The sequence below is a fragment of the Epinephelus fuscoguttatus genome, linkage group LG17 (assembly GCF_011397635.1).
Source record: "Epinephelus fuscoguttatus linkage group LG17, E.fuscoguttatus.final_Chr_v1".
Taxonomy (NCBI): domain Eukaryota; kingdom Metazoa; phylum Chordata; class Actinopteri; order Perciformes; family Serranidae; genus Epinephelus; species Epinephelus fuscoguttatus.
The window spans coordinates 2,440,183-2,467,684 of record NC_064768.1 but is presented as its reverse complement, the minus strand read 5'-3'; the positions used below and the strand labels follow the sequence as shown (position 1 = coordinate 2,467,684).

The window sequence follows — 27,502 nt, the reverse complement described above, 5'->3', positions numbered from 1 at the left end:
ATATCCATTATTCAGCTTTGGTTGTCATGGTAACAGATGTTTGTGGGAAAATCATAAATCATAAATGTGTCATAAATTTACCAGATACAGTTACATTTTAGTTTCAGTTCTGTGTCACTCAGACACTTTTAATGGGGTTACTGTTGGTGTGTGTGTGAGAGTGCATTGCAGTCACCTGCTCTAGTAGTATGTCCCCCAGCTGGTGAATGGTGAAGTTGCGACTGGATCCAGGCTGCAGACTGCTGTTGTACCTCAGTAAAAGTTGTGCCAGGAAATGGGAATGTATTCTGATCAGTTGGTCCAGGCAGGGGAACATGGCATGCACGGTGCACAGGTCCAGCTGGAGCTCCTCGAGCATGCCCTGCCGAAACACCCTTTCCATGATTTGCAGCGTTCTCATGTGGTGCAGCTCTGTCTGAATCAGCTCTGAGAAGGACACATACCCACATCACACACACATCAAAGTCACGCAGACAGACTGTAGCAGTCCAACAGAACAGGCAATGAAAAGAAGCACCTCTGAAATTCTTCTAAATTAAAATTTTAATTATGTATGTATGATAGATAGGTAGACGGCGGGAAACATCTTCATCATAAGAGCCAGTTAATAAATCAAGCTTCTGACAAATCCAGTCAGAAGAACTGTGAATACCTCTTTGCCTCTGACAAACTCAGCACGGTCATGCTTAAGGAGCTGCCATTACTGTTCTGCGGCCTGTATTTTAAAATATCAACAACAAGGCAGTTCCTGATTGGCTGCTTACATTTTCAACTACAATGCGGATTCCTGATTGAGATTGAGCTCATGTCATCTTACCAGGTTATTCAGAAGCAGTTCCAAACTTTTCCCAGAGAAAAATAAGTTAATTTCATCAAATTTTAATTAATTTAATTGTATATATTTTATTAGTCCCCGAGGGGAAATGCAATGTTTCCAATCAGCAAATAAAACTAATTATTACAATATGGACACATTACAATTATTTTTCATATACAGCATAAACACATCAGGGCCTTGCACTGATCCTTGTGGAACCACAAATAACTTTCAACAAATCTGATTTGACATTATTTGTACACATTAATACCTGTTATCAAGGTAGTGTCTTAGTCAAAAATATGCTATCCCATATCTCTCCAATGTCTTCATTAATACGGGGGGGTGGGGGGGGGATTAGGATCTGTCAACTCCTGCGGTTACCATAGATGACATCCTGCCTCTTGATGACGTTTTTGCGGTGTGTCTGCAAGTAACTGCTGTCCACAGCCATGCTCCATGAGTCAGCCTTAAAGTCCCGGCTCTCGAGCTCCAGCTCCTCCAATACTGAAGTATAGTAGATGTCTCCTAAATAATTGAGAACCATTAGCATCAAAGATCAGAGGCTGACAAGTGATTTTAGAGCTCTATTGTATTAGTGAACAACCAAGGAGTAATGAGCCAACTTGATCTCTCTCGTTGAGATAGCTGGTTGGAAGAAGAACCAACGTCAATGGACCACACTGTAAGTCCAACTAAATTTAAAATTAATCATCCACTTTTGCAGTCAAAATCATGTTGAAGTGTATATTACATTAATTAAGTTTTTTTATTACTGAAGTAATAAAATGCCTTTAGAGATACATGAATATAGCTCCTTCATGCCGAGTTCACACTGGATGCAGAGTGCCGTGAAGCCTGCTTGCTTTGAGTGCCCATGTTAAAGGGATAGTTCAACATTTTGGCAAATTTGCCTATTGCCGTAATCCCTATAGTCACACGAGTAGGTACATTACCTTTAATTGTCAGTGCGTGTTGTTCTGAGATCAGTGGGACAGAGCTGCCTGCTGAAATGGAGGTAAAAGGTACAAGTCCCTCTCTCCCTCAAAACTAATCAAATACACCATCAAATGACTCCAAAACACTCTTGTGGACAACACATGGCTTGCGCATTCCCCTCACTATGAAATAATAATGTGTAATTAAGTAACATTACGACACATGAAGCAAATACTCGGAACTACTTTCTTGAGTAAACCACTGGGCGGAGTGACACAGTGCACAGCTGAAACAGTGCCGTAGTTATTGCTTGTAGCCATTTGCGGTATCGTCAGCTGGACACACCAGAAGGTTTGAGTAAAGTTTACAAGTGTTTTTGTAAATCATGGTTTACACATGCATTGTAAAAGGTTGCAGGAACAAGCCGAAGACATGGAGCAAAGTGAAGTTTCACGTAGTTCCAACCAGTAATACAGATAGGATGAAACAATGGCTATTTGTGCTGGACATCGACCCCAACACGCCTGTGGAAATGGTCCGAAAAATGTTTGTGTGCTCCTGCCATTTTTTACCGGAGGACTACGCTGAAAGGATGGAGCGCAGAAGCTCAGGAATGGTTCAATTGCTTTTCTTCAAAGATACTGTCATACCATCTGTTGGCATGACAAAATGAGCAGACGTGGTAAGTGATCGTTGTGTATTTTGCTCAGCTAAACATGCTGTTGTGGTTATGTTATGGATAAGTGCTTGCTCAGCGCATATAGTGAAGTGACTGGCATTACTTCTCATTGTTGGGAATAAACAGACTGCTAGGGAACATTTTATGTTGTTGTTCCCTCAGGAGTTGTGGTGATTTATGAGTGTGGAGTTAGCATGTTCTGCCCGTGTTCCAGTGATTATTTTGAGGCGTACTCTATATTTATATTGCACAGGTGTACCTAATAAAGTGGCCAGTAAGCCCCAGATTTACACCACCGGCTCTGGGTCTCCCCTCGGGTCCATGTCATTGGTTCGACAGCCCATTGGTTCGACATCCCATTAGTCCGACTGTCCGCGGTGCTGAACGGCTCGCGGCGGGCGTATGGTGCGCCGCGACCGGCTTGAGGCGGAGCAGGCTCACGGCTTATGTGTTTGTCACTTTCTTTTTCATTTTAACCCACACCATGAGCTTTTCCTGACCCTAACCAAGTGGTTTTTGTGCCTAAACCTAACCAGACCTTAACCACAGGGCATCATGATGATTTCGGAATGGACTTCGGAACAATGAGTTTAATATGGTCGGAATAATGGGATGTTGAACCAATGGGCTGTCGAACCAATGGGCAGTTCCCCTCCCCTCAGCCCCGGTTGCTCGGCAGCCTCAATCACTCTTCTTGCTCTCTCTTCTTCCAAAACCTGTAACTCTTCCTCTGTATATTCTGGCTTCTTCTCAACAAACTTGTTGTTTTGATGACGGGAGTAACTGCACTAAACATACGCTGTTTGAAATCACTCCGCCCAGCAAGTACTGTATGTCTGGAATGTAGTTCCGGCTCTGCATTTGGCTTCAAAACAACTCTGTCTCGTAATATTACATTATTATTTCATAGTGTGGTGAATGTGTAAGCTACAAGTTGTCCACAAGAGCGTTTTGGAGTCATTTGATGGTGTATTTGATTAGTTTTGAGGGAGAGAGAGACCTGTACCGTTCACCTCCATTTCAGCGGGCAGCTCTGCCCCACCAATCTCAAAACAGCAGGCACTGACAATTAAAGATAATGTACCTACTCATATGACTATAGGGATTACGGCAATAGGCGAATTTGCCAAAATGTCGAACTATCCCTTTAACTGACTGGGCCATTCAAACTAGGCGTGGCAGCGCGTGCCCTGGCCAGCTTGTGATCTGCAGCAATAGTTTAGGCAGAGATATTGGATAAAGCGAGATACTCCACTCAGCTCACTTCCTGAATCAGTGACGTCAGCGCCACGCCCCCGAAGGAGACTTGCGGCAGCTCTGAATGTATTGTCGTCAATGAGGAAAATGAACGTGATCACAGTTTATGGTCAGTTCTTTCGCCTTATAGTCACTAAAGTGAATATTGGGTTCGTTTTCCACAAGTCACACATCTTACCAACATTCTGACACTAAAGCATTTTTTATCCGCACAGATCAAGAGAAAATTAACTTTGTTTGAGCCCTGTCCGTCTCAGAAAACAAGTTCTCGTGAGATCTTGTGATCATGATAAACAGGCGGTAAAATCACAGTTAGCTTACAAGCAGTTATTTACCGCTAGTAATAAATAAAAAATGCCCAAGCTTTGTGCAACAATAGGCTGCAATAATAGGAAGAATGTATTTTCATTCCACCTGCTTCTTGATCCGCATACACAGACATCCACAGAGCCTCTGTTCAACACGGTGGTGGGGAGGTGGGGGTTGAGGGAGAACAGGCTCTGATTGGAGGGAGAGCTAACCACACCCACTTAGGAGAGAGGAAGAGTAACCGTTTTCTTAACATTGGATAAGCCTACGGTGGGGTATCTCGCTTCATCCAATATCTCTGGTTTAGGTGTCTGGTCTATTTTTTTGAATAATAAAGGAAATATTAAATATGATATAAATTATCTGGCTAATAAATGATAGAATATACATCCCATGCTTCAACATATTTGTCAGTCATGTTTAAACAGAGAGCGAGAAAGATGAGCAGAGCCACACACTCAATCACAGACAGAGGTCTACTTGTGATTTAAACAGAGCAGACTCGCTTGCTCACAAACACAGAGAATGTTATGCTTTATGTGTAAACGGCCAGGTGACTGCTGACAGGCAGCTGCGCAACAATTAACAAATAAGGGCACTTCCACGTCTAGTGTTAACCCAGCCTTAGTCTCCCACCCTGTGGGTGGAAGGGCTAGTGTACATGTTTTAACTGGTAGGGATTCAGACAATAGTGTTGGAATGTAACTAACCACACTGACTCAAGTACTAAAGTATTTTCATTTTATAATACATTATACTTCTACCTCACCACACTGCTAAGAGAAATATTGTACTTTACCACATTTATTTAACACTTAGTTAATTTTCAGATTAAAATTTCATCATGCAAAAATGTTGATCTTATAAATTATGATGCAGTACCATCACTACTACCCAGTAGTACATACAGTAAAGTGCCTCCTCATTCATACGCTACTTTAATGCTGCTCTCTTCAGAAATAATAAGAAGGCCTTGATTTTAAACCCTGGTTTCAGTCTCTGATCTTGCTTCTTGTGACACACTACACACCTAACCTGGTAGTCATAATCCATCTCACTTAACCCTCAACACTCATTAGCACGCATCTAAAAGAGTAATTTAAAGCACTTCATTTACATCATGGGAATCACCTATCTGCCAGATCAGTTCATTCATCACCAACTAATGTATTCATTTTACTCCTAATGTCACTTTTATTGCCCTTCTAACTATCCTGTAGCTATATGTCTCGCTTACTTCACCACCACTTTTCTCAGTTTATCAGTCACTACATTTCAACCATTTACTAAGTCATGTAGGTGTGGATGTGTACAGACAATTATAGCTTTGCAGTGTTCTTAACTCTGTGCTATCATGCTGCTGCACATACACTTTACAATCTATATGAGGGAGGTGGGAGGTGAATAGTTAGTATAGATTGAATGTTCTGATACCATCATCATTGAGAGACTCCATTGACATAGCTCTGTTCCTGAAGCTGAGGGAGTCTGTGGACTGGGACAGAATCCTACGCAGACCCAGGGGTGAGTCGTCATTCAGGGTCCTGCAATACAGACACAGACACACAGACACACAGACACACACACACACACACACACACACACACACAAACAGCTGGTGGGACAGCTCCGACAGAGACCGTACAGGCAGGAACTAGAGGCCCAGCTGAGCCTTCTGTTGTAATCCTGCTCCACCCCCACTGGATCCACAAAGTTGCCTACTGGGGAACTTTACAACCATTAGTGCTTCTTAACAGAACTTCCAAAAGAGGTTTTTGGAAATAGCTTTGAGCATTACCAGGAGGTGCATAGCAATGCCGTGGAAGTCTGATTCCCATCATCCCATAGCCAGGTGGTTTTTCGAAATGAACAGCTGCATTCCACTTGAAAAGATGTATACTCTAAGAAATGAATACAACACCTTTCTTAAGATTTAGCAGCCCTACTTTACCTATATTGACACTTTACCAACACCTCTATCAGATTTGTTATAAAAAGGATACCAGATTGATACACTATTGGTCTTCTGATTGAGCCAGAATTATTTATATTGCCTCTTATTTTATGTATTATTTATCTTTTTTTAATTTTATTTCTTTACCTGTTGATTGTTACCTACTCCTGGAGGGAGGGGATCTGGAGCCATGTTTGTGTGTGCTCTGTATGTTTTGTTAAATTGAAACTTGAAAATAAAATATAAAAATAAAAAAATCCTGCTCCACCCTAAGCATATGATATGTAGCATCAATTATAAGGCAAAATCGGGCTTAATCACTTCAGCTATGTTGACCATGTCTCTCATTTTAGACCACTGTGTGGGAGAGGGGAAATGAAATTGGGTATAGAACTAACCAAAAAAACATCACTTTTTAAAATATTACCCCAGCTAAATGGAACATTAGTCATGCTTTCAGCCCTGTATGTTTTTTAATATGATGTTAACAGGTTTTTAAAAATAAATGTACAGATCAAGATGAAATTTGGTGAAAGGCTGTGGGCCAAGGAACAAGTTTATAACATAATAGCTTGTGACATGATGCATCATGGATAAGTTGCTTCCATGCACAGCTTCAAGGTGGCAGTAGGAGTGGATATGTGTGTGTAGCCCTGCGTAATGGGTCTGTCTACCTAAGTGAATACATTGTTTCTTAGAAAACATAATCTGTTATATTGCTTGAGGTGGACTTTTTGGCAATTCTCCTTGTTTGGAACTGAGCTGGAAGTCTAGATATTCCCAGAATCATGACAACTGCTACGCCTTAAATCAATCAGTGCACCTCCTGAGGACTGAAGACATGCCAAACTAATTAAGGTGTGTTACGTGGACGGTCAGTGTTTAGAAATTTCATTTCCCACAATCATGATGCAGAATCAAGAACAGAATTATGAACAAAAAAATTTGAGATAGTCAGTGAGATAAAAAGTGAGCTGACACAAAACTTCTGTGCCGTTCAGGAAAAAGTAAATCAGATCGATGTTAATACGGCTACACTTTATCATCAATATGAGGAAATGCAGCACATGGTGAGCGCAAATGAGGACAATCTGCATACTGCCACGGAGAAAATTAGCTCTCTTCAAAAGAGGTGGACTCTCTGAAATCCAAGGTGGATTATATGGAGAATAAAAGTCGCTAGTCTAACCCGTTGATGGTCGGTATCCCAGAGGAAGCAGAAGGAAAAGACACGGCCGCATTTGTCGTCCGACTTCTGACGCATGCTCTCAGTTTGGGGCAAGGCTCCGAACCGCTGATGGTGGAGAGGTCCCACTGGACCCAAGAAAGACAAGAATCATCTGCTCAGGCAGGGACACCGATCATCCTTAAATTCCTGAGTTATCAACAGAAGGTCAAGGTGATGCGATGAGCCAGGGTAGTTGGAGAGCTGAGAGTCAACAGGAAGAGATTCTTTCTTCATCCAGACTTCAGCGCAGCTTTCCAGGAGAAACACAAGTCCTTTGCAGCGGTCAAGAAGTGCCTCCGCAGTATGGAACTAAGGTATGGGCTGTTTTTTCCAGCAACACTCTTTGTAGAGTATGAGGGCTGGAAAAGGCTCTTTAAAAAGCCCCGCTCAGAACTTCATTAAAGACATATCTTGAGGAGATTAGCAATTATTTGAATATGGCTTCAGTGCGACTGATGCTATTCTATTTCTTTTTTTTTCTTTCCCCCACCTCATAGAGTTGATAATAGGCCAACAGTTATTTTGAATGGGTGATTTAATGCACCCCCCATCTCTGTTCATTCCTCTGGAAATTCTAAATTGCTGACTAAAAAGGGGATGGTACTGCATCGATCTTAACAGAGTGGGTATTTGAGGTGCAGCATGCATCATATTGAGATTGAGTTGACAAACTCATGTAATTATGTTGGGAATGAGGTTTTTTTTTTCTCTCTTCTTACCGTTTATTAGGGCCCAAGCAACAACAAAGTCGTCCGTGAGGACCCTATTGTAATTGCGCTGTTTATTATTATTATTTATTAGGGCCTGAGCAACGACGAAGTTGTCCGCGTAGGACCCTACTGTAATCGCGCTGTTTATTAGGGCCCGAGCGACGCTACTTGCAAAGTTTATTAGGGCCCTATTGTAATCGCGCTGTTTATTATTATTAGGGCCCGAGTGACGACAAAGTCATCCGCGGAGGACCCTATTGAAATCGCGCTGTTCATTATTATTATTATTATTATTATTATTATTATTAGGGCCCGAGCGACGACGAAGTCGTCCGCGGAGGACCCTATTGAAATCATGCTGTTTATTATTATTATTAGGGCCCTAATAAACAGTGTGATTTCAATAGGGTCCTCCGCGGACGACTTTGTTGTCGCTTGGGCCCTAATAATTTAAAAAAAATAACAATAATAATCATTTGAAAAACAATAGGGACCTCACAGGTCTGTGACCTGCTCGGGCCCTAAAAATAATAAACAGCAGGATTTCAATAGGATCCTCGGACGACTTCGTCGTCGCTCGGGCCCTAATAATCGCGACGATTGATTATTATTGTTATTTTTTTTTTAATTATTAGGGCCTGAGCGACGACGAAGTCGTCCGCGGAGGACCCTATTGAAATCACACTGTTTATTAGGGCCCGAGCAGGAGACCTACGAGGTCCCTATTGTTTTTCTCCTGATGATTTATTAGGGCCCGAGCACCGAAACGGTGCGAGGACCCTATTGTATTCCTTAGGATTATTATTATTATTATTATTATTTTCCGCATCTTTGATTGCATTTTTGGGGGCTTTGCCATTTTCAAAAACTCACCAAATTTGACATGCACATTCGTCTTGGCGAAAATTTAGGGGTACGCAAAATCTCAACGATGCCAGTCGCAAAATGGCGAAATGGCGCCCCCTAGAAAATTTCAATCGGCTCCCACCGGCAGCCCGTTTTACCAAATCCCCCGAAATTCGGAGGGGTCGTGTATCATCCCAAGACACACGAAAATGCGCAGTTGGACTTTTTTCAAAAACCAACAGGAAGTCAGCCATTTTGATTTGAATATTCTGATTTTGGCGATTTGCAAGTGTTCTCTCTGAGCTATCTCCTCCTACATGGTTCATTGGATCGGCTTCAAATTTGGCCTGCTGCAACTAGACCACTTGATGATTAAAAGTTATTAAAAGATTGCGTGTATCTCGTAAGGCGTTACCATGGCGGTGCGGCGAAGTTTGATGTCTCGCCATGAAAAACGAAAGTGCTATAACTTGGGCGTACTTGGTCGAATCTTCCTGAAACTTCACATGGTTGTAACTGGCCCTGCCTTGATCATATGATATGAGTTTCGTAAGGGGGCGTGGCCTAATGGTTTGGCCACGCCCTTTAAACAGCAGCCCCCGCGGCCCGTTTCACCGACATGAACAAAATTCGGTACACACATGTATCACACCCAGACGCGCAAAAAAGTCTCTTGGACCCATAGGCTAAACCCAACAGGAAGTCAGCCATTTTGAATTGAATATTCTGATTTTGGCGATTTGAACCATGTAGGAGGAGATAGCTCAGAGAGAACACTTGCATTGGATTGGCTTCAAATTTGGCATGCTGCAACTAGACCATTTGATGATTAAAAGTTATTAAAAGATTGCACGTATCTCATAAGGCGTTACCATGGCGGCGCGGCGAAGTTTGATGCCTCGCCATGAAAAACGAAAGTGCTATAACTTGTTATTATTATTATTCTTCCTCCTCCAAATGAATTGCCTTTTTGGGAGGCTTAACATACCCGAAAACTCATGAAACTTTGCACACATCTCAGAACTGGTGAAAAATTTGATATTTTAAGGTTCTCGTGCGTGGGTTCCAAAAAGTGGCTCAGTAGCGCCCCCTACAAATGTTTGAGGAAACAGCCCCTGAAGCCAGTTTAATCTACGTTTATGAAACTCAGCAGGCTCATGTAACACTCCAGGACCTACAAAAAAGCCTCTTGGAGGCATGCTCTAAACCCAACAGGAAGTCGGCCATTTTGAATTTACTGTGCAAATTTGATGCATTTTTGGCCATTTCCAGGGGTCATAAATGAACAAACTAGTCCTAGAGATTTCATCCGATTGACCCACTGTCCCATCCCAAGACCTTGAAGATGAAAAGTTATCAAAAGCTTGAGTTTTCGTCAATGCGTGTGACCGTGGGATGGCGTCAAAGTTATGGGTCTCGCCACTAAACAGGAAGTAGTTTATAACTCCAGCATACATGGTCCAATCTTGCCCAAACTTCACAGAGTTGATGACAGTCCTGCCCTGAACACATCTACATGTCAATAATTAGAGATAAACATAGCGCCCCCTACTGACAACGGGAAATGTCATGTTTTAGACTTTAATGGACATCTCCTACAGACTTGACCAGATCCACTTCAAACTTGGTGAAAAAAGTCATAAGACGTTGATGACGCTTTATTGTGGAAACTGTGAGTTTTCGTCGAAGGGCGTGGCCACGGCCTGGCGGCAAACTTTGATGTTTTGCCGTGATGATAAACGTTGCTGTAACTTGACTCCACGTGGGAATATCTTGCCAAAACTTCACACATATGATGACAGTCCAGCCCTGAACACATCTACAGAGGAATTTTGGATCACCGCCATAGCACCACCTGCTAGCAACAGATAGCTACTTTATACATTCTTTGATGTCCCTCTTCTAGCAGGTTAATCAGACCCACCTCAAACTTGCTGGTCTAAGTCCTTAGACCTTGATGATGCTTAAAAATGAAGCTTTTTAGTTTTCATCAAATGCTGTCACCGTGGCGCCGCTTTGTTCGCCATTAAACACGATGTTGTTTTGAAGGGACAAGGGATGCCTGAAAACTCACCAAACATGGCATACACATCACAGGTTGCAAGTCCTGTTGTCTGATGTAAATTTTGTGCTTTGATGCACCAAGATGGCTCAACAGCGCCCCCTAGAATATTTCAATTAAGCTGCCCCCAAAGCTGCTTTGACCTGCATGTATGAAACTTGGTAGGCACCTGTAACACTCAATCACGTTCAAAAAAGCCTCTTGGAGCCATGCTCCAAACCCAACAGTAAGTCCGCCATTTTGAATTTACTTGTGCCACTTTTGTGCATTGTTGCCCATTTCCAGTGCTTGTGAATTAACGAACTTGTCCGACAGATTTAATCAGATTGGCACCAAACTTGGTGTATGTAAGCGTGACTACGTTGTGACCAAAAGTTATCACAGGATTTGCCCAATGTTGAATGGCGCGCCCGCTGCTGAGCGTTGAATCTTGAGGTCTCGCCATGAAAAACGAAATTGCTGTAGCTTTGGCATAAATGGTCCTGTCTCCACCAAACTTCACATGATTCATATTAGTCCTGCCTTGAACACATTTTCATTACCATATTGCCTGATAATGATAGCGCCACCTAGTGTCGAAAGGAAGTACTTCTTATCAGACACTTATCTTTGGATTCACCTGAAATTTCAGTGCTGTGGTCTATATTTGATGTACACAAACATGACGTATCATTAGTGTCTACGCGCGCTGCAGAGGGTTTACTTTTGATGTCTCGCCATGAAACAGGAAATTGCTATAAATTTGGAGTAAATGGTCTGTTGTCCACCAAACTTGAAATGTTTCATATTTGTCCCACCCTGAACACATTTATATGACAATATTCCGTGATAGTCATAGCGCCACCTAGTGGTGAAAGGAAGTACTTCTTACCAGACACTTATCTTTAGATTAACCTGAAATTTCAGTGCTGTGGTGTGTATTTGATGTACACAAACATGACATATCATTAGTGTCAATACGTGCTGCAGAGGGTTTAATTTTGAGGTCTCGCCATGAAACAGGAAATTGCTATATTGTTGCCGTAAATATTCTGATCTCCATCAAACTTCAGATGATTCATATTAGTTCTGCCCTGAAAACATTTATATGACCATATTTCCTGATACTCATAGTGTTAGCTAGTGGTGACAGGAAGTAGGTCTCAAACACTTATCTTTTGATTTATCTGAAAGTTAAATGCTGTGGTGTATATTTGATGTACAAAACCATGATGTATAATTACTGCGCTCTCCAACTCCCTCTAGTGGAACGAGGAAGTGATACAAAATGTGAAATATGTCATTCCAGCACTGTATCAGGGATATGCAGAGTCACTCCTGCATGCGTTGTTTAACTTTGACAGAAATGAACTGACACGTCAGGAGACATCCTGCCAGCCCCCCCGAGTTCCGTGATGGTGCGAGGGCCCGTTCATCGCTGCTTGCAGCTTTAATTTATTTTTGTTTTTCTTCCGCCCATATGATCACATTTTTCACTGCCTGAACATACCCCAAAACTCACCAAACTTGGAATATAAGTCACACCTGGCGGAAAATTTTATAATCTATTGTCCTCCTGAATTTCCACCAGTAGGTGGTGCTATTATTAAGGAAAGTGCGTTTTGGCTGATAACTCCCATATACTTTGCCGCACATTCAAAAACCTCATATCCACGCGTTCAGTGAATTGTGCTGAATCTCGTGATTATACCACGCCCATTTCCGCCTACTGTTTTTTTCGCAAATTCACAAAATATTGCAAACATACTTTTTTGAACTCCTCCTAGGCAATTTCACCGATTTGCACGAAGCTTTGCACACAGCATCTGTGGACTCTTCTGACAAAAAGTTATTAAAAGAATTTTGATATTCCAAAGAATACTGAAGTTATTACATAGCAATTTCCTGCAGATTTAGTACAAAACAGGAAGTGTTGCATATCTCCACACTGGTGTGTCCGAATGACATGAAACTCAGTTTACTACTTCCGCATGAGCCCCTGAGGCTCTGTGCAAAATTTCGGGTGATGACCACAAGGTGGCGCTCTTTAAATTGAAGTATTTTATATCTCAACATCGGTTGGGCGGATTAACACAAAACTTGGTATAATTATTGTCAATGCCCTCCTGAGGATATCTGTTGAAGGACTTACCAATCCACCATGAGGTGGCACTCTGGTGGCCGTCTAATTTAATATTTGGCACTGTGCCAACACCATAACATTCATGGAAATAAAATTGATAGGGGTGGTATAGACTGGCCCCTGTAACTCACACACCAAAAATGACCAGCAGGTGGCGCTATTTTCAATGCAAAAGTGTGTTTTTGGCTAATAACTCCCACATAATATGCCGCACATTGTTAAACCCTCTATTTACGTGTTCTCTGAATTCAGCTGAATTGTGTAGTGTAAGCCAAGCCCACTTTCACGGTAACTTTCCATTCGTTAAATCGCGACAAATGAAAAATGTACTTTTTCGAACTCCTCCGAGGCGATTTGACCGATTTGCACCAAACTTTGCAAGTAGCATCTGTGGACCCTCCTGATAAAAAGTTATCAAAAGAATTTTGATCGTCCAAAAAACACCCAAAACATAAAACAACAAATTCCTACACATTGAGTTCAAAACAGACAGTCTTTCATATCTTGACCAAATACAGTCCAATTAAAACAGCACTTTAGCTAATTGTGTTCCATGGCCCGATGAGGGTTTGTGCAAAATTTGGTGGAAATCGGCCAATAGGTGGCACTCTGGTGGCAGTCTAATTAGTGTGAATGGCAGTAAATTAGAAAATCTTGAAATCCTCTTCAAAACTCAACAAATTTCAACCTCTTCTTGTCCCTCATACTTTGAGCTAGAGACACCATGTCAACTTTTAAAGAGTCAGAAGACTTTGAACTATTGGCATGTATTCAGCTTCTACTTTTTGGAAAAATACATACGTGGGTTGGGTGCCTACCTGTGTACTGGAAATGTATATAAGAGATAACGTTTATTTTTTTATTTACTACAGCTGACAAGACTTCTAGGTGCAGGCCCCCAGACGGCAGCATGCCCTGACGCACGTGGACTGCGAGGGCCCGTTATTATTATTATTATTATTATTATTAGGGCCCGAGCACCTAGCGGTGCGGGGACCCTATTGAAATGCAAGGATTTATTATTAGGGCCCGAGCACCTAGCAGTGCGAGGACCCTATTGAAATGCAAGGATTTATTATTATTATTATTATTCTTCCTCCAAATGAATTGCCTTTTTGGGAGGCTTAACATACCCGAAAACTCATGAAACTTTGCACACATCTCAGATCTGGTGAAAAAATTGATATTTTAAGGCTCTCGTGTGCGGGTTCCAAAAAATGGCTCAGTAGCGCCCCCTACAAATGTTTGAGGAAACAGCCCCTGAAGCTAGTTTAGCCTACATGTATGAAACTCGGTAGGCTTATGTAACGCATAGAGACATACAAAAAAGCCTCTTGGAAGCATGCTCTAAACACAACAGGAAGTCGGCCATTTTGAATTTACTGTGCAATTTGGTGCATTTTTGGCCATTTCCAGGGGTCATAAATTAACGAACTAGTCCTAGAGATTTTATCCGATTGAATTCAAACCTTGGTCTGTCCCATCCCAAGACCTTGAAGATGAAAAGTTATCAAAAACTTGAGTTTTCGTCAATGCATGTGACTGTGGGATGGCATCAAAGTTAGGGGTCTCGCCACTAAACAGGAAGTAGTTTATAACTCCAGCATACATGGTCCAATTTTGGCCAAACTTCACAGGATTGATGCCAGTCCCGTCCTGAATACATCTACATGTCAATAATTAGAGATAAACATAGCGCCCCCTACTGGCAACGGGAAATGTCATGTTTTAGACTTTAATGGACATCTCCTACAGACTTGACCAGATCCACTTCAAACTTGGTGAAAAAAGTCATAAGATGTTGATGACGCTTTATTGTGGAAACTGCGAGTTTTCGTCAAAGGGCGTGGCCACGGCCTGGCGGCGAACTTTGATGTTTCGCCGTGATGATAAACGTTGCTGTAACTTGACTCCACGTGGGAATATCTTGCCAAAACTTCACACATAAGATGACAGTCCAGCCCTGAACACATCTACAGAGGAATTTTGAATCACCGTCATAGCGCCACCTTCTGGCAACAGATAGCTACTTTATATATTCTTTGATGTCCCGCTTCTAGCAGGTTAATCAGACCAACCTCAAACTTGCTGGTCTAAGTCCTTAGACCTTGATGATGCTTAAAAATGAAGCTTTTTAGTTTTCATCAAACGCCATCACCGTGGCGCCGCCTTGTTCGCCATTAAACACGATGTTGTTTTGAAGGGACAAGGGATGCTTGAAAACTCAGCAAACATGGCATACACATCACAAGTCACAAGTCCTGTTGTCTGATGTGATTTTTGTGCTTTGATGCACCAAGATGGCTCAGCAGCGCCCCCTAGAATATTTCAATTAAGCAGCCCCCAAAGCTGCTTTGACCTGCATGTATGAAACTTGGTAGGCACCTATAACACTCTATTACGTACAAAAAAGTCTCTTGGAGCCATGTTCCAAACCCAACAGGAAGTCCGCCATTTTGAATTTACTTGTGCCACTTTTGTGCGTTTTTGCCCATTTCCAGGGCTTGTAAATTAATGAACTTGTCCGACAGATTTAATTGGATTGGCTCCAAACTTGGTGTATGTAAGCGTGACTATGTTGTGACCAAAAGTTATCACAGGATTTGCCCAATGTTGAATGGCGCGCCCACTGCCGAGCATTGAATCTTGAGGTCTCGCCATGAAAAACGAAATTGCTGTAGCTTTGGCATAAATGGTCCAATCTCCACCAAACTTCACATGATTCATATTAGTCCCGCCCTGAACACATTTTCATTACCATATTCCGTGATAGTCATAGCGCCACCGAGTGGTGAAAGGAAGTACTTCTTACCAGACACTTATCTTTGGATTCACCTGAAATTTCAGTGCTGTGGTCCATATTTGATGTACACAAACATGACGTATTATTAGTGTCTACGCGCACTGCAGAGGGTTTACTTTTGATGTCTTGCCATGAAACAGGAAATTGCTATATATTTGGAGTAAATGGTCTGTTGTCCACCAAACTTGACATGATTCATATTTGTCCCACCCTGAACACATTTATATGACAATATTCCGTGATAGTCATAGCGCCACCTAGTGGTGAAAGGAAGTACTTCTTACCAGACACTTATCTTTGGATTAACCTGAAATTTCAGTGCTGTGGTGTGTATTTGATGTACACAAACATGACATATCATTAGTGTCAATACATGTTGCAGAGGGTTTAATTTTGAGGTCTCGCCATGAAACAGGAAATTGCTATATTGTTGCCGTAAATGTTCTGATCTCCATCAAACTTCAGATGATTCATATTAGTTCTGCCCTGAAAACATTTATATGACCATATTTCCTGATACTCATAGTGTTAGCTAGTTGTGACAGGAAGTAGGTCTCAAACACTTATCTTTTGATTTATCTGAAAGTTAAATGCTGTGGTGTATATTTGATGTACAAAAACATGATGTATAATTACTGCGCTCTCCAACTCCCTCTAGTGGAAAGAGGAAGTGACACAAAATGTGAAATATGTCATTCCAGCACTGTATCAGGGATATGCAAAGTCACTCCTGCATGCGATGTCTAACTTTGACAGAAATGAACTGACACGTCAGAAGTCATCCTGCCAGACCCCCCGAGTTGCATGAAGGTGCGAGGGCCCGTTCATCGCTGCTTGCAGCTTTAATTATAATTATTATTCTTTACCCGACTTCATACCCCAATTTTGCCCCTTTCCCAAATGTCAAAATGCTTCTAACTTTCCACATTTGTCCGGCCACATGTGAAATTCGATATTTTTGGGCAGCTGCGCATGGTTGGCGCGAAAGGCCTAAACAGCGACCCCTACAAATTTTCAAAATACCCTCCCCATTGGGGTTAGTTTGTCGTAGGCAAACGAAATTTGGTACACCCATGTATCATACGGAGACGCACAAAAAAGTCTCTTGACGTTATGGTAAAATCCCAACAGGAAGCCATTTTGTTTTGAATTTTTCTCTTTAGGGCGATTTCCACAACTTACATTTGAACAAACCCGTCCTAGGGATTTCGTCCGATCGACTTCAAAGTTGGTACAGATCATCCTGAGAACATGCTGATCAAAAGTTATTAAAAGCTTTTCTCTATGTCAAGGGGCGTGGCCGCAAGGGCGTGACAAATTTTGGCGACTTTTCGTTTTCTTGCCATCGAATTTCGAGTGGCTCTCCCACCAACATACTTGACCTCAGCAGCTTCAAACTTGCTGGACATGATGATGGTTCCGCCCTGAATGCCCCGATGTTAATATCCCACCTTACTCATAGAGCACCCCGGTGGTAACAGGAAGTCACCAGTTTTTACTTTAACATATCAATGCCACAAACTTGACCGCATCAACTTCATTCCACTTCTAATGCATGCAAAACAAGTTGGTGAAGCTATCTTCTGAACGTTGTGAAGCTATGTCCAATGGTGTCCATGTGGCGGCGTGGCGACTATTGATCCCTCGCCACTAAATACATTTGGCATTTTGATGGCTTCAACGACCTCATCTCCTCATGAAAATGGAAACACAGGTCAAGAATGGCGAGCTCTTGCATCTGATAGGGGCATCACCCATGGGGGGACAAAATGCCTCTATAGCTCCCCCTTGAAATTTTCAAAAACCCCTCCCCATAGGGTTTTTTTTTGGAATAGGAACATGAAAATTGGTACACATGTGTATGTTGTCCAGACGCACATGAAAGTCTCTAGCACCAATGGTCTACTCCAAACAGGAAGTCGGCCATTTTGATTTTGATTTGTCATTTTGGCGTGATTTCCACATATTGTATTTTAGTGAACTAGTCCTAGGGATTTCATCCAATCGACTTCAAATTTTTTACAGATCATCCAGAGACCATGCTGATCAAAAGTTATTAAAAGCTTTTCTCTATGTCAAGGGGCATGGCCACTATGGCGCCTCCCTCGCCACCAAATACGTTTGGCTTTTTGATGGCTTCAGCGTCCTCATATCCTCATGAATATTGACACACAGGTCAAGAATGGCAAGCTCTTGCATCTGATAGGGGCGTCGCCCATGGGGGGGGACAAAATGCCTCTATAGCACCCCCTTGAAATTTTCAAAAACCCCTCCCCATAGGGTTTTTTTTTTTGGAGTTGGAACATGAAAATTGGTACACGTGTATGTTGTCCAGACACATATAAAAGTCTCTGGCACCAATGGTCTATTCCAAACAGGAAGTCGGCCATTTTGATTTTGACTTGTCATTTTGGCATGATTTCCAAATGTTGTATTTTAACAAACTCGTCCTAGGGATTTCATCCAATCGACTTCAGTTTTTTTAAAGATCATCCAGAGACCATGCTGATCAAAGGTTGTGCTCTGCATGTCTGTAGGTCAAAAGGCGTGGCTGCTATGGCGCTGCCATTTTTGATCCATCGCCATGCATATTCAAGCAGCTCTCTCTCCCACATAATTCATCCAAACTGCTTCAAAATTTCTGCACATGATAAGAACCCCACCCTCAACGCCTCCATATGCTCGTAGGCAATTTTGCTCATGGCGCCCCCTTGTGGAAAGAGGAAATGCCATCTTTTACACTGACAAACACCAACCTCAAGCTCCTGACCTGATCAACTACATTTTATGGCCACATGACGATCAAGCTGATGAATCTCCACAGTGACACATGTGTCCTGTCATGTTGCAGGCTGCCGCGGCGGCAGAGGCGACTTTTCATCCTTCACCACGGAACATCAATTTGGCATAAATCCTTCATGTGTTGTGCGATTTGCTCGAAATTTCACGTGTGATGAGGGTCCACCCCTGAACGCACCTGGCCACATCTGGTTACGCTTGTAGCGCCACCTGGTGGATGAACAAAACATTGCGTTTTTTCGCTCCTGCCAGGTTTTTTCTCCCTTCTCGATTCGCGCCACAGCCCCTGCGTGCCTCAGGCCCCCGCGGCTGCATGGGGAGCGAGGGCCCAATCACAGCTGCTTGCAGCTTTAATTATTATTATTATTCTTACGAACATTAAGTCCCCAGTTTCGCCCCTTTCTCAAATTCAAAAACTCACCAAAGTTGGCACACGTGTTTGGTCTGGCGAAAAATTTGATATTTTGGCAGTGTTATATGTGGACGGGGCCAAATGGCGACATAGCGCCCCCTAGAAAATTTCGTGCCTCGAGCCCCGCCTGTGAGTTTCACCTACACGCATCAAAACTGGTGGGCTCATAGAACATGCCAAGATGCAAAAAAAATCCTCTTGGACCAATTCTGTAAACCCAACAGGAAGTCGGCCATTTTGATTTGAATATTTGACATGTTTGAACGAACTCCTCCTGGGGATTTTGTCCAATTGACTTCAAGTTTTGTACAGATCATCCTGACAACATGCTGATCAAAAGTTATTAAAGTTTTACACTATGTCAAGGGGCGTGGCCGCTAGGGCGTAACAAACTTTGGCGACTTTTTGTTTTCTCACCATCAAAATTTGAACGGATCTCATGCCCACATACTTGATCTCAGCAGCTTCAAACTTGCTGGACATGATGATGGCCACGCCCCGAACGCCCAGATGTGTTAATATCCCACCTTACTCATAGCGCCCCTCGGTGGTAACAGGAAGTCACCAGTTTTTACTTTAACATGTACTGATGACACAAACTTGACTGCATCAACTTCATTCCACTTCTAATGCATGCAAAACAAGTTGGTGAAGCTATCTTATGAACGCTGTGAAGCTATGTCTAATGGTGTCCATGTGGCGGCGTGGCGACTATCGATCCCTTGCCACTAAGTATGTTTGGCTTTTTGATGGCTTCAACGACCTCATCTCCTCATGAAAATGGAAACACAGGTCAAGAATGGTGAGCTCTTGCATCTGATAGGGGCATCACCCATGGGGGGACAAAATGCCTCTATAGCTCCCCCTTGAAATTTTCAAAAACCCCTCCCCATAGGGTTTTTTTTTGGAATAGGAACATGAAAATTGGTACACATGTGTACGTCACCCAGACGCACAAAAAGTCTCTGCCACCAATGGTCTACTCCAAACAGGAAGTTGGCCATTTTGATTTAAACATTTCATTTTGGTGGCGATTTTGTGATTTCGACAACTTTGTATTTTAACGAACTCCTCCTACAGATTTTGTCCAATCAACTTCAGATTTGGTACAGATCACCCTGAGACCATGCTGATCAAAAGTTATTAAAAGCTTTTCTCTATGTCAAGGGTTGTGGCCGCTATGGCGCCACCCTCGCCATCAAATACGTTTGGCTTTTTGATAGCTTAAGTGTCCTCATATCCTCATGAAAATTGATACACAGGTCAAGAATGGCGAGCTCTTGCATCTGATACATTTAATTGTCAGTGCCTGCTGTTTTTAGATTGGTGGGACAGAGCTGCCAGCTGAAATGCAGGTGATACAGCCCCCTCTCTCGCTCAAAACTAATCAAATACACCATCAAACGACTCCAAAACGCTCTACCGGAAAAACACATGGCTTGTGCATTCCCCAAACTATGAAATAATAATGTATAATTAAGTAACATTATGACAAATGAAGCAAATACTCAGAACTACATTCTTGAGTAAACCACTGGGCGGAGTGATACAGTGCCTACCTGACACAGTGCTGTAGTTATTACTTGCAGCCTTGCATTTGCGGTATCGTCAGCTGGACGCAGCAGAAAGTTTGAGAAAAGTTTACAGAGTGCTGTTATAAATCATGGTTTACACATGTATTGTAAAGATTGCGGTAACAAGCCGAAGATGTGGAGCAGAGTGACCTATATGGACAGGATGAAACAATGGCTATTTGTGCTGGACATCGATCCCAACACGCCTGTGGAAACGGTCCGGAAAATGTTTATTTACAAGGACTACAGTGAAAGGATGGAGCGCAGAAGCTCAGGAATGGTTCAAATGCTTTTCTTGAAAGATACTGCCACACCACCTCTCGGCATCACAAAACGAGCAGATGTGGTAAGTGATTGTTGTGTATATTGCTCAGCAACCTCTCTGCTGTACGTTCTGCATGTTCTCCCCGTGTTCCGGTGATTATTTTGAGGCGTACTCTCGTCCCATCCTACCATCATCACACCATATTTCCTCAATTTTAAACTGGGCCCCTATTAGCAGCCGGCCTCTTTTAGTAACTGGGTCTAAAAAAATTTTAATAAATAAACGCCGGCCTCTTTTGTAAACCGGACATGTTTATGTGAGGTTCTGGCATTTATAGAGCGCTAGACCTGGATTACATACATCCACAGAGACAGAGACGCACATCCACACACACATCAAACCTCACCCAGGCACATGCCCAGTTGCGCATTCTCAGCTGATTGTAAACAGATAAGATGGCGACAAGACGCAACTTCAGTGTTAATTTAAAGCTAGAAGGTTTGAAATATTCCAAACATATGTCGGGAGAATACGCCGCCAGGCATATGACGCCTGGTTGGCAGAGGACGGCAACGAGACCTTCACAAAAGGAGGGAACACGAGAGCAGCTGAAAAATGCAAGATAACGGCTTACCGGCGCAGAGAATCCGACTCCAGGTCCAGTAATTTCCTCTTTCGTTGGTGTCATGACTGCCCAGTAGTACCTGGACAACCGAGCCGTAGCGGCACACAGGTATGTGGCGTGTCAGAGGAGAAACGAGCCGTTAACATTTCCCTTTGTTTCAGTAGGGCCCTCACCACACTTTAGGAACTGTTCGTTACTTATGGAGGGGCTGGGGGGGGGGGGGGGGGTTTGCCCAGTGCGTAAAACTAGCTAGGACCGCCTCTGGCACTGATATTTTTACCGTAACCATCTTTATCTATGGAAGCCCAGTAATGGAAAAAATAGCCATTCCTAATCAAAATTGTGAGATTGTGAGATAAAAAGTCATAATTATGAATGTAGCCTAGTTTTAAAATTAATTTGTGCCATGTTGTCTTGTAAGGTGTGTGGCATCACGGTGGCTGCAGATGGGACAGAGGATGAGATGATTCACTGTTTCAAGGCAGGACAACTAGTACACTGTGGTGTAGTAAATAGTAAATAGTGGTGATTTACAAAAACACCAAAAACTATTTTTACTGTTAAAGTTTGTTACTGTAAATAATACAGTACTTTATTTGTAATACTATATAGAAAATATACATTTTTACTGTAAAGACAAGTTTACATAAATATTTCTGCTGTTTCAATTAAAAAAAAAATACATTATTTGTTTTTTTCAAATTTGGCTGTGATTTTTTTTTCTTTTATTAAAAGCCTCCTTCAAATAGTAGCCTGCCCCTATTTGTAGCCTGGTCCCAAATTATTTTTTGTTAATAGTGGCCCCGGCTACTATTTGAGGAAATACTGTATGTATGTAACATGCAGTCACTGGCCACTTTGTGTACACCTGTGTAATCTAATGCAATCCAGCAGAACCACTATACCATGATTATTTTCCCTGAAGCTTATACATTTTCAGTTATTGTTGACATCATCTAGAAAGTGGTGATTCTACTTTGTTTATTATTGAGGTCATAGTGAATGGTGGTGGTGTACTGGGGTGGTCATCTAATTTTGTCTAATTGAGGGGGACAAATATTAGGAACACTTTTAAATATATTGCACTCCAGTACACCAATACCACCCACTATGACCTCAACAATAAAGTAGAATAATCACCTTTCTGACAAAAGCTGGAAATGTAAATCATTTGTAAACGTACAATGTGTGGCGGAGCTGTTGTATTAGATTGCACAGGTGTACCTAATAAAGTGGCCAGTAAGCCCCACATTTACACCACCAATCCATGCCAGCTCTGGGTCTCTCCACAGCCCCTGGTTGCTTGGCAGCCTCAGCCCCTGAGACCATGCTGATCAACTGTTATTATAAGCTTTTCTCTATGTCAAGGGGTGTGGCCATAATGACGCCACCCTCGCCACCAAATACGTTTGGCTTTTAGATGGCTTCAGCGACCTCATATCCTTACGAAATTGATACACAGGTCAAGAATGGCAAGCTCTTACATCTGATAGGGGCGTCGCCCATGGGGGGGACAAAATGCCTCTATAGTCCCCCTTGAAATTTTCAAAAAAAAAACCTCCCCATAGGGGTTTTCTTGGAGTAGGAAGATGAAACGTCACACCACGTCAGGGTTAACTTACACTGAGTTTTCACATAACCGCTTCAGTGATGCGTGCTGCTGGCACCCCGCGTTGATGCGGGAGAGCGAGGGCCCGATCACAGCTGCTTGCAGCTTTAATTTTCCTTTTATCCCTTCTCAGGGCAAGAGGTGGGGGGTAACAATCATGACAATATTACTCTGAAACTTTAAAGTTGGTGTGGCACTTGGTGTAGAACAGGTGATTGAACGACTGAATTAAAGGGGGGGGCGTGTCCCCCTCAATGTATATGGTGACTACGGCCCTGTCATGCATGCATAATTAGGCCTCAGTTGTCTGTTTGCGCAAAGGTGAAGTGCGCTGGTCTTGTCATACAAAGTTTGATGTGTGTCAACTGGACAATATGGAGATATTTGCATCTTGAAAGCCGGACTACAAATGTGGATAGACAGGGAGAAACACACGCAAGCCTAAGACATGGTAAGATACAATATTCCTCACTGTATGAAGTGACTGATAACAAGATCTGTATAATGGATTGTAAAGAAATTCGTCAGGTTTTTATTTTGTAGACAATTGATCTGTATTTATAGCATGATGGGATGAAAGCACAATGATGTGTGTGGTATCACTGGAAAGCTCTGGTCCTGCACTTTCATGTGATATGCGTGGCATTTCTGTGCCAGTCTGCATTCGAAAGTAATCCATCTAAGAGTAATGTGTGTGCGAAGCTGTATGAAAGCTCTGTTATACATCATTAATTTATTGTAAATTTATCTTTTTTTTTTCGTTGTGAAAACATTGGACTACCTACAAGTGTTTGGTCTGGTCGGAAAGTTGTGGTTTCGCTCACAGTCGCAGAGAAAATCGATAGAGAAGAACAGGTGTGAATTTGGACGCACTATGCGTCGTTCAGGCCCATAGGGTTAAAGATAACATAAGACAGACGAAATACCTCTATATCGGACTTTCTTTTCCTCCTCCTCCCGCACCTGAAGGCTTGGACCTTTTCATTATTATGAAATGCAGGTAACGTAACGTAACGTAACGTAAATATCTGCCTATCTTGACCAGATTTTGACACAGACCCCACTCTCAGTGCGCACAGTACAGGTACAGGGGCAGGGCAGATGAAAAATTTTGAGGAACAGGGGTGCAAAGTGTATTTCTTTCTTTCTTGCTTGCTTTCTCTCTTTTTTCTGTATTTATTCAAGATTCTGTCAATTCTGAAAAAAGAAAGTTACTCGATTGCACTACTTCAAGAAAGCCATCTTAACAAGATGTATAAGAGGGGCCTCCACAATGCCAGAGCAAACTATTACTCAACTTTAATAGAAGAAAATAAAAATAAGAACAACCCCAGGTTTCTGGCTGTGACACAGCTGTAAGACCTAATATATATTTAGATTGCTTCTCCCCGATATCTCCTCAACAATTGGCCGCAGTGATTTCTTCATCTAAATCAACAACGTGTCTCTTAGACCCCATCCCAACTAGGCTACTTAAGGAAGTCTTACCTTTAGTTAACACTCACTTATTAGACATGATCAATATATCTTTATTAACAGGCTATGTACCACAGTCTTTTAAGGTAGCTGTAATTAAACCTCTTCTAAAAAAGCCCACCCTGGATCCAGAGGTGTTCGCCAACTATAGGCAAATATCTAATTTTCCCTTTCTTTCAAAGATCCTTGAGAAAGTAGTCGTAGACCAGCTGTGTGATTTTCTCCATGATAATAATTTATTTGAAGAATTTCAGTCAGGATTTAGAGTGCATCATAGCACTGAGACAGCACTAGTTAAAATTACAAATGATGTCTTGATTGCTTCAGACACAGGATTTGTCTCTGTACTTGTTTTATTAGATCTTAGTATGGCATTTGAATCTTATTTATCTGATCGTTTTCAGTTTGTTGTTGTTCTTGATGAATCATCCTTACATACTAAAATTTGTTTTGGAGTTCCACAATGTTCAATGCTCGGACCAACCCTATTCACTCTATATATGCTTCCCTTAGGTAACATCATTAGAAATCACTCTGTTCACTGTAAATTATAATTGTTATGCGAATGATACACAATTGCATTTATCGATAAAGCTAGAAGAAACTAATCAAGAACTAAACTTCATAATTGCTTTAAAGACATAAAAACCTGGACGAGCACCAATTTCCTTATGTTAAATTCAGACAAAACTGAAGTTATTGTTCTTGGCCCCAAACAACTCAGAGACTCTTTATCTGATGACACACTTTCTCTAGATGGCATTGGTCTGGCCTCTAGTACTACCGTAAGAAACCTCAGAGCAAAATTTGACCAAGATTTGTCTTTTAATTCTCATTTAAACAAACCTCACAGACTGCATTTTTTCATCTGCGTAATATTGTGAAAATTAGGCCCATCCTGACCCGAAAAGATGCAGAAAAATTGGTCCACGCTTTTGTTACCTCTAGGCTGGATTACTGTAACTCCCTATTATCAGGTAGCTCTAATAAGTCTTTAAAAACTCTCCAGCTAATTCAGAATGCAGCGGCACGTGTACTAGAAGGAATTAAGAAACGAGATCATATTTCTCCTGTTTTAGTTTCTCTGCACTGGCCCCCTGTAAAATCCAGAACTGAATTTAAAATCCTGCTGTTAACTTATAAAGCTCTAAATGGTCAGGCTCCATCATATCTTAGAGAGCTCATAGTGCCATATTATCCCACCAGAACACTGCGCTCTGAGAATGCAGGGTTACTCGTGGTCCCTAAAGTCTCCAAAAGTAGATCAGGAGCCAGAGCCTTCAGCTATCAGGCTCCACTTTCCTGTGGAATCATCTTCCTGTTGCAGTCTGGGAGGCAGAGATCGTCTCCACATTTAAGACTATACTTAGGACTTTCCTTTTTGATAAAGCTTATAGTTAGGGCTGGCTCAGGCTTGCCTTGTACCAGCCCCTAGTTAGGCTGACTTAGGCTTAATCTGCCGGGGGACCTCCTATAATACACCGGGCATCTTCTCTCCTTCTCTCTCTCTCTCTCTCTTGCTCTCTCTCGCTCTCTCTCTCTCATGTCCTGTAACTGCATCTTGCTAACTCGGCTTCTTCTCCGGAGCCTTTGTGCTCCACTGTCTTGCGGTTAACTTATATCTCAGCGGTGCCTGGATAGTGTGACGTGTGTGGTTGTGCTGCTGCCGTGGTCCTGCCAGATGCCTCCTGCTGCTGTTATCATTAGTCATTAGTCATACTTCTACTGTTATTATACACATATGATTATTGTCACACATGTATACTATCAGATATTAATATAAACTTTCAACATATTGTACCACAATAGCCGGAATTACAATTATAATATTATTACTTTCATTAATGTTGTTGTAAGCGACTGTCATTACCGTCTGTCCTGCATCTCTCTCCGTCTCTGTCTCTCTCTCTGTCTGTCTCTCTTTCTGTCTCATTGTGTCATACAGATTACTGTTAATTTATCATGTTGATCTGCTCTGTACGGCATCTATTGCACGTCTGTCCATCCTGGAAGAGGGATCCCTCCTCAGTTGCTCTTCCTGAGGTTTCTACCATTTTTTCCCCCGTTAAAGGAGTTTTTCCTTATCCGCTGCGAGGGTCCAAAGGACAAAGGGATGTCGTATGCTGTAAAGCCCTGTGAGGCAAATTGCAATTTGTGATATTGGGCTTGATAAATACAATTGATTGATTGATTGAACAAGTCAGAGCATATTAAATTAAAGAGAGATTGGGTTGGCAAAGTCTATTCGGTCTCCTACAATAGCAAGAGTAGGGGTGTGGCAGTGTTGATATTTAAAAATTTACTTGTTCAAGTAGATTTCTGCAATGTTGATCCAGAGGGTTGTTATATCTTTATTACATGGTTATTTATATGGAGAAAAGATTACTATCGTAAATGTGTATGCTGCCCCAAATGCTCCTGTGTGCCGATTCACTAAACTAACTGGTCTGCTGTTGGAAAACTGCTATCCTCTAACAATTATCGGAGGAGACTGGAACTGTGTTTTAGACCCTACTAAAAATGAATACCCAGTTCCCAAATCACAGAATATGGGAGTTAGACCCAAAGCACTCATGCAGATGTTGGATGAAGTCGGTCTAGCAGATATTTGGAGACTTATGAACCCTTGTCAAAATGATTTTTCTTTTTATTCCAACCCCCATAAAACATACTCTGGAAGTGATATTATATTAGTTCCTAATGTCTTCATTGACAGGGTTGTGAAATCTAACATAGGGTCTATTTTAATATCTGACCTACATCAGTGTCTTTTTATCCAGAATCACAATGTTAAATGATCTGGATGGAAATGTGACAGATCAGTGTTGGCCGACCCTGAGTTTCGTGAATGGGAAGAGCAGGAGTAAAGAATGTTTATTCATGATAATGATAACAATGAGGTAACCCCATCTATTTTGTGGGAAACTATGAAGGCATACATAAGAGGGATTATTATCACCTATAAAACTACTAAGAGAAGGAAATGTATTAGCAACAACAAAAACTCAAGCCAACT

The 27,502-nt window shown here is 42.0% G+C and overlaps 1 protein-coding gene across 2 annotated transcripts in view; it reads right to left on the bottom strand.

The window, feature by feature from the left end:
• LOC125904253 (rho guanine nucleotide exchange factor 2-like) overlaps positions 1 to 27,502 on the bottom strand; it is a 281,117-nt gene that overhangs the window by 130,799 nt on the left and 122,816 nt on the right. For both annotated transcript variants that reach the window (XM_049601541.1, XM_049601542.1), the window contains exons 6-8: positions 5,436 to 5,545; positions 1,202 to 1,345; positions 176 to 426 (exon numbers count right to left, since the gene is read on the bottom strand). In XM_049601541.1, the coding sequence (XP_049457498.1) occupies positions 176 to 426; positions 1,202 to 1,345; positions 5,436 to 5,545 (505 nt within the window). The remainder of the gene's footprint in view (positions 1 to 175; positions 427 to 1,201; positions 1,346 to 5,435; positions 5,546 to 27,502) is intronic.